This window comes from Neoarius graeffei, chromosome 12, assembly GCF_027579695.1.
Source record: "Neoarius graeffei isolate fNeoGra1 chromosome 12, fNeoGra1.pri, whole genome shotgun sequence".
Classification (NCBI taxonomy): domain Eukaryota; kingdom Metazoa; phylum Chordata; class Actinopteri; order Siluriformes; family Ariidae; genus Neoarius; species Neoarius graeffei.
The window spans coordinates 63,075,597-63,084,043 of record NC_083580.1 but is presented as its reverse complement, the minus strand read 5'-3'; the positions used below and the strand labels follow the sequence as shown (position 1 = coordinate 63,084,043).

General features: G+C 41.3%; 1 protein-coding gene across 1 annotated transcript; it reads right to left on the bottom strand.

Annotated features, from left to right (window-relative positions):
- Positions 1-1,018: 1,018 nt before the first annotated feature.
- Positions 1,019-1,987, bottom strand: LOC132894986 (odorant receptor 131-2-like). Its single transcript, XM_060935136.1, has one exon. The coding sequence runs from the start codon at positions 1,985-1,987 to the stop codon at positions 1,019-1,021; it is 969 nt and encodes a 322-aa protein (XP_060791119.1).
- Positions 1,988-8,447: the final 6,460 nt, after the last annotated feature.

Here is an 8,447-nt window from a genome sequence, read left to right as displayed (position 1 = left end):
ATTGTTCTTGTGGGAAAGAGGAAAATGGCATGCACAATTAAAAGATTTAAAATCTTTAGATGACTTTGCAGTCAGTACCTTTAAAAATACTAAGCCTAGATGCTGTTTGTCTCATCTCATTATCTCTAGCCGCTTTATCCTGTTCTACAGGGTCACAGGCAAGCTGGAGCCTATCCCAGCTGACTACGGGCGAAAGGCGGGGTACACCCTGGACAAGTCGCCAGGTGATGCTGTTTGTATGAGTTTTAAATTAAATAAGCATAAACTTGGGTGACACAGTGGTTAGCACTGTCACCTCACAACAAGATGGTTCTTGTTTCAAGTCCAGTGGCTGACAGGGGCCTTTCTGTGTGAAGTTTGTATGTTCTCCCAGTGTCTCCATGGATTTCCTTCCGGTGCTCCGTTTTCCCCCACAGTCCAAAGACATACAGATTAGGCTAATTAGTGACTCTAAATTGACCATAGGTGTGAATGGTTGCTTGTGTCTATGTGTCAGACCTGCGATAATCTGGCAATTTGTCCAGGATGTATCCCACCTCTCGCCCATAGTCAGCTGGGAAGGCCCCAGCTTGCTTGTGACCCTGTACAGGATAAGCGGTTACAGATAATGGATGGATAAGCATCAACTTGAAAAATTTTCAGATGAGGAAAACTGGATATTAGTGAACAGATTAACCATAAACACTTTCTATCAGCATCATTTAATTGGGTTTTCTTTAGTATTCTTGATTAAACCTTAATTATAATCTGCTATAGGTTTAATGACCACATTTATTTTTATTTTGAAATTTAATTTGTTAACTAGTCAGCAGAATATAGTCAAAACATTTGCATCAAAGACGATTAAGGTCAAACCTGTATAAATGACATGATTACTCAAACAGGTTAACCCCAAGCATTAGGAACTCTGAGTTACAAGGTAACTGTGTATAACCATTCATGATATATTTTCTTCATGAGTTACTGAAAACATTGAAAAGGTTTAAATATCCTTAAGCATCTGGAAAATGTCCTTAGTTCAGTGTACACTGACAGTAGTCATGCGTTTGCCTCTGGCCCAGCGAAAGTAGTACATGAATAAGGGTCGTACAGCATCGTCTCTTAGTCCATAGATGAGTGGGCTTAGGTAGCGTGGCAAGAGCAGCACAAACACATAGTTTAGATAACGCAGGTCCATGAAGAGGCTGCTGTTGCTGCTGGCCATTGCTGCAGCTCGCTCTATAATGCTGTAGAGAAAAGAAGTAAGGCACAGACCCAGCTGAATGAGGTGCAGCAGCACGGTTTTGTGGGCTTTCACAGCAGAGTCTTTATTGGAGGACACGGACCTGGTTGTGATCAAAATGCTGATATAAGTGAAAAGGATGATCATAGACACTGACACAAAGTAAAATACATTGAAGCCCTGATAGACATCTACTTGCCACTGCTTTATGAAGAGCCTTTCTCTTGTACAAAATATTTGTGACGTTAAAAATTTAGGATCTTTGGCTACTACATAAAACAAGTCAATTAAAAAGTGCAACAAACCCATAAACCAAATAATTCCAATGGCAATACAAGTTCTTTTCTGAGTGGCTATTTCAGCATGTCTTAAAGGAAAGCTTATGGCCACATAACGCTCTATCGACATCAGAGCCAGGTTTAAAGGTGCATTACGAAAAGTTGTACTTGAAACAAAAACTAAAAAAGCACAAGCAGTCATGGCTAACCTGAGATAGGCCAGACCAAAAATGTATAACAAAGACGTAACAAAGAGCTGAATCAAATCATTGAAAAGCATGTGGTTGAACAGAATGTAGCGTGGAGTCTCCTTAAAAACAGGCTTACTCCAAAGAGTGTAGACCATGATGGCATTCAAATAAGCAAAGAACAGAGACATTAATATAACAAAAGTAACTTTTGATATTGGTCCCTCGGTCAGTGCAACCTGGAATATTTGCTGATGTACAAGCAAAACCTCAATTGTGCTATTATTAATAAGTGACATAATATGATACAAAATAGAACAATACAATTTTTACAGATATAACTAACAGTGCAGGATGAATCTCTGCAAATCACCACCACTTCCTCACAGATCAGATTTTTAAAGGTAAAAAGAAAAGAAAAGAAATGAGACAATATTTCCAAATGAAATGTTTGCATATCTGGTCCAAATATTATATCTGTTGCATCTGGTGCAGAGCTCCACTTTTGTAGCCCAGCTCTAAGGAATAATCCTAATGTGAACTGATGTTTATAATAGATAACATGCAAGCCCTAGAGAGAGAGATTGTTATCACACCCCTGAGTGTGAATAGTAGAATAGTAGTATTGTAAATACTTTGCCAGCCATCATTTTGTGACTTTGCTGAAAGTTGTTGGCATTCATTCATATGCATCCAAGTCATTCTCATCAACCCTGGCCATTATCTGGGCTTTTTAGAACCACAATTCCATACATAGTTAGTGTTTCTAGTGTGTACAGTATATACATATAACAATTCCCTGAGACAGGGCAATGGGGGACAGGGAACGACAATTCAAGGTGGTCTTTTATTTTTAATCCTCACTTTTCAGTGACTAACACTTGTACATAACATGTTGCAGAACACAGCTCACTCTCTCATTAGATTAGATTAGATTAGATTAGATTAGATTAGATTCAACTTTGAAATTGCACGTCACAGGTACAAGGCAACGGAATGCAGATTGCATCTAACCAGAAGTGCATAGCAGTAAATAATATAAGTGTAATATCAAGGATGGATTACTGCACGGGCCTACCGGGCCCAGGCCCAAGGGGGCCCTGAAGCCCAAGCCTCCGTGCTACCATTTCAATATTGTTTTTACAACATTATGCATCCCGATATCCTATTGGGGCTCTGAAGCCATATAACACTGGTTATATTATGTAATATGTCTTAATAGGGCCCCTCCATTATATGCCACGGGCTTTGTAATTCATCCCTGATATGTGAAAGGGGCCCCTCAATCAAATAGCATGGTGTGTGATATGTCATATAGGGCCCCTGAGCCACACGTTGTGTATGTTATTCATCCTTGGTATCGGAAAAGGGCCCCTCAATTAGGTCATATGTCATATGGGGCCCTGAAACACAGGTTACAGTATGTTAGTCATCCCTGGTATCTGAAAGGACCCCTCAATTAAACAGCATGGGGTATGATATGTCATATGTCTTAATAGGGCCCCTGAACCACAGGTTATGTTATTCACCCTTGATATCTAAAAGGGGCCTCTCAATCAAATAACGTGGGGTATTAAATGTCACATGTACCCCTCTATCTGCTTCATTAGTGCGCAGGTCCAGGGCCGGTTCTGGAGGGGTAACAACGGGAGCGATTGCACCCGGGCCCAGTCTGGAGGGGGCCCAGAGAAAAAGAAAAGAAAAATAAAGATTTCTCTCTGATCCTGCATTAAATGTATTGCTGAGTGCATGGCTTGCACACCATAGTCTAATTTGCCCCACCATAGTCTAAATATGGAACGTGAAAAAATATTTCTGCCATACCAACGCAACGCATACTGATGTTTAAGTCAGTCTCTTTTGTTTGAATTACTTTTAATTGCTTCAGTACGGTAATACGTAAAAGTAATTCAGTTCTGTTTACGTCTAGGACAAAGCTAGTCTGTTAGCTTACTGAAAATACAACCCCGATTCCAAAAAACTTTGGACAAAGTACAAATTGTAAATAAAAATGGAATGCAATGATGTGGAAGTTTCAAAATTCCATATTTTATTCAGAATAGAACATAGATGACATATCAAATGTTTAAACTGAGAAAATGTATCATTTAAAGAGAAAAATTAGGTGATTTTAAATTTCATGACAACAACACATCTCAAAAAAGTTGGGACAAGGCCATGTTTACCACTGGGAGACATCCCCTTTTCTCTTTACAACAGTCTGTAAACGTCTGGGGACTGAGGAGACAAGTTGCTCAAGTTTAGGGATAGGAATGTTAACCCAGTCTTGTCTAATGTAGGATTCTAGTTGCTCAACTGTCTTAGGTCTTTTTTGTCGTATCTTCCGTTTTATGATGCACCAAATGTTTTCTATGGGTGAAAGATCTGGACTGCGGGCTGGCCAGTTCAGTACCCGGACCCTTCTTCTACGCAGCCATGATGCTGTAATTGATGCAGTATGTGGTTTGGCATTGTCATGTTGGAAAATGCAAGGTCTTCCCTGAAAGAGACGTCATCTGGATGGGAGCATATGTTGCTCTAGAACCTGGATATACCTTTCAGCATTGATGGTGTCTTTCCAGATGTGTAAGCTGCCCATGCCACACGCACTAATGCAACCCCATACCATCAGAGATGCAGGCTTCTGAACTGAGCGCTGATAACAACTTGGGTCGTCCTTCTCTTCTTTAGTCCGAATGACACGGCGTCCCTGATTTCCATAAAGAACTTCAAATTTTGATTCGTCTGACCACAGAACAGTTTTCCACTTTGCCACAGTCCATTTTAAATGAGCCTTGGCCCAGAGAAGACATCTTCGCTTCTGGATAATGTTTACATACGGCTTCTTCTTTGAACTATAGAGTTTTAGCTGGCAATGGTGGATGGCACGGTGAATTGTGTTCACAGATAATGTTCTCTGGAAATATTCCTGAGCCCATTTTGTGATTTCCAATACAGAAGCATGCCTGTATGTGATGCAGTGCCGTCTAAGGGCCCGAAGATCACGGACACCCAGTATGGTTTTCCGGCCTTGACCCTTACGCACAGAGATTCTTCCAGATTCTCTGAATCTTTTGATGATATTATGCACTGTAGATGATGATATGTTCAAACTCTTTGCAATTTTACACTGTCGAACTCCTTTCTGATATTGCTCCACTATTTGTCGGCGCAGAATTAGGGGGATTGGTGATCCTCTTCCCATCTTTACTTCTGAGAGCCGCTGCCACTCCAAGATGCTCTTTTTATACCCAGTCATGTTAATGACCTATTGGCAATTGACCTAATAAGTTGCGATTTGGTCCTCCAGCTGTTCCTTTTTTGTACCTTTAACTTTTCCAGCCTCTTATTGCCCCTGTCCCAACTTTTTTGAGATGTGTTGCTGTCATGAAATTTCAAATGAGCCAATAGTCGAAGCCAGAAAAGGCTGTGACGAAGCTTAAACCAATCACATCACTCTTTCCTCTGACGTATGTGACGCAACGGGGCTAACTGGTAGATTAAACTCTTACCGAAGCCGGTCGGGAGCAAGGCGAAAACGTCCTTCCTTTCAATAAATACCTCCAGGGCTGCTCTTTGCTCCGTTTTCAATGAGAACTTGCTCCATGTTCGTCATGTTTCTAGTGAATGAAGCGCTTCCGGCATAGATTCTGTAAATAATCTATGGCTTCCGGTCGCAGTTCTACTACGTCACTGCCTTGAACACGCCTCTACCCAGGGCCGTTGGAGATGCTCAAAGTTGATTGGCTCCCGATTTTTCGGGAGCTTGGAAGAGCTGTAGATAGCTTGCCTGGCCAGACTAAGCTCGCAACAGGCCCTCATGTTGCGTCACGCTTAGGATGGGCGGGCCCAGGCTAGATTTGAGCCCATCAATAGTCACAGAGGAGAAAGCTTAGCTGATTGTGTTATCTCAATGGTTTATCAACTTGGTCTAGATCTTGCAAACTGTCGTGGACAGTCGTATAATAATGCGAGTAACATGAGTGGAAAATATAGCAGATTGCAAGCCTACCTAAAAAAGAAGAATCCAATGATTCACTATGTCCCATGTGCAGCCCATTCTTTAAACCTGGTCGGAGTTAACAGTATTGAGGACTGTAGTGATGCAGTTGGCGATTATTTTGATTTTTTGCAGTCTCTGTACAAATTTGCCGCTGCCTCCACGCATCGATGGGCCAAAGTATTCGGAGATTCTGACACTTGCTTAGAGCTTACTTTGAAATCCACACGCTGGAGCTGCCGAGCAGAATCAACAAAGGCATTGTGGCAAAATTACCAGCAGTTGCACAAAAGGGTAAAGCTTTTTTCCACGGATATGGATGAAAAAAGGGAGACCCGTTCAGAAGCACGTTCACTCTGTAAGCAGTTTGAGACACTGGAGATTGCGTTCATGGCCAAGTTTTGGGATACAATATTGTCACGATTCTATGCAACTAGCACTAATTTGCAGCACAGCAATGTCTCACTTGAGTGTGCTATTAGAGCGTTGGAGTCACTGCGTGATTTCATTACTGCACAGAGGGATCGATTTGAGGAATTTGAGAGGACCGCGTTGAGTGTACCTGGTGTCAGTCAGGTGTGCAAGCATGACATTTGTCGTCGAAAGAGACGCAAAACCTTTGCTGACGAAACAGCAGAAGATGGCATTGAGTTTGCAGGGAAACGCACATTTCAAATAGAGACTTTTAATGTTGCCATCGACAGACTCACACAGAGCCTCCGACACCGTCTGGAGGCATACAGGGACTTGTATGACTTGTTCAGTGCGCTTTTCCTCGAAAAGACTGAATCGGATGCCTCAGTGATGCAGAAGGCCAGTGTTCTGGCATCTGCCTACCCATCTGATCTGGGTGAATGTTTAGGCGACGAACTAATCCAACTGAGGTCATTCATCAAGGCTGGGGCTGACACAAGCCCAAAAGGACTGCTCAGACTTATTTTGGAGTATGGCCTTGAGTCTATGTTTCCGAACGTATACGTTGCGCTTCGGTTATTCATCACATTGCCTGTTACCAACTGTGAAGGAGAGCAATCATTCTCTCTTTTGGGTCGAATTAAAAACTAGAAAAGCACTCGGAGAGCACAGACCTCCGCCAAGCAGCTCATTTCACCACATATTGAGACTTACTAGTATCCAGAATTTTGTCTGGATCCGGATCAAACTTTGATACTTTATAGAGCTCATGGAGATCCTTTTGTGTATTTTTTCACCAAACACTCTGGTCATTTGTTATGGAGTTATATGCACAAATTCCAAAAATGGGCCTATCTCGCAATGATAAAGAATCCTTTAAAAAAATTGGGATCCAGAAGGTGATCCGGATCACCGCCAAAATTTAATGGATTGTTACTTGTGCCCAGTCACACCTCTGGAAAAAATTTCAGAGCAATCCGTTCATAGCTTTTTCCCTAATGTTGCTAACAGACAAACCAACAAACAAACCAACGCTACCGAAAACATAACCTCCTTGGCAGAGGTAATGAATTAAGGACAAAGATGAAACAAGAACGTCTCTGCTGGCTTTCTCTGATGGCCATTGAGAGTGAGCTGACCAAGTCATTGGACTTTAATGACATTGTACATGAATTCGCGCAGCGCAAAGTCTGGAACAGAAGCATTTAATATGTGAATAGGAATTAGCGATTTCTTGGCTGACAAAGTTATTCGTTTGATATACATTACCGTTACATATAGCCTATGTTTCAGATCAGATATTCTGTGTGAGTTGTTTGTTCAAAAAGTGATGTTTCATGAATAAAAATGTAGTATAGTTTTTAGTGCAACCTTTGTACCGCTGCTGATTTGTGTGCGAGTTGGGTGTCGCTGCAGCGGCGTGTGTGTGCGTTGTTGGGGGGGCCCTTTCTCGTCGTCTGGCCCAGGGGCCCACAGACTCATAATCCGTCCCTGCTTTTGAGGTAATCCAAAAGATTTGGATGGAACTGGATGGAGGTAAACTTTCCAACAAAGCACTTGCTCTGAAAAAAGTCTCTCTCAGTGAATGGGTCAGACTGATTTCTGTTGTGTATCCACTTTTGTGTGTGTGTGTGTGTGTGTGTGTGTGTGTGTGTGTGTTTATTTCTCAGTGATGAGTTTATGCAGGGTTGATTACTTTTTGTTTGTAAATCCACTTTGATTTGTCAAAGTTGTCAGCTATGTAAAATGGTGTTCACAGGCTTAACCCTCACGGTAAAGTTTTTTTTTTTATGAAGCACTAGAACTTATTTCCCTTATTCAGTTTGTGGCATTTTTGGGTTACGTCAATAAAATACTGTTATTGTTATTTTGTATTCCCTCTTGAGGATGCACTGTTGCACTGTATTAACAGTTCACAGTATTTTTTAAAAATGTATAAGTTTATACTGTATCTGCTGTGCGTTTTTATGCTGAATTTACTGTATGGCAACTGCACGGAGTCCTTCTGTTCAGGTAAAATGTGTAATCTGTAAAGTTTTAAGGATCAATACAATCAAAGTTTAATACAGAACCAGGGGCTTAGCACCAAATTTGGGGCCCCAGGAACCACCAGTTCCGTGGACCCCCCCGCTGCAATTGCATTGATTCCTCAGAAAATATTGCACATGCACAGTTTTTTGTTTCATTTTCTTTATTCATAATATATAAAATTAACACCAGAGGCAGTACAACATTGAAGTGGGGACTCCTCAAAAAAGAACAAATGGCAGTCTGATTTCCACAATCATGAAAAGTTTTTTTTACAGCACAATTAAAGATAAGAAATAATGATTAAAATGACTGAT

Bases quoted from the DNA above. Each gene is read 5' to 3' on its own strand.
- LOC132894986 (XM_060935136.1), bottom strand. From the start codon at position 1,987: ATGTCACTTATTAATAATAGCACAATTGAGGTTTTGCTTGTACATCAG.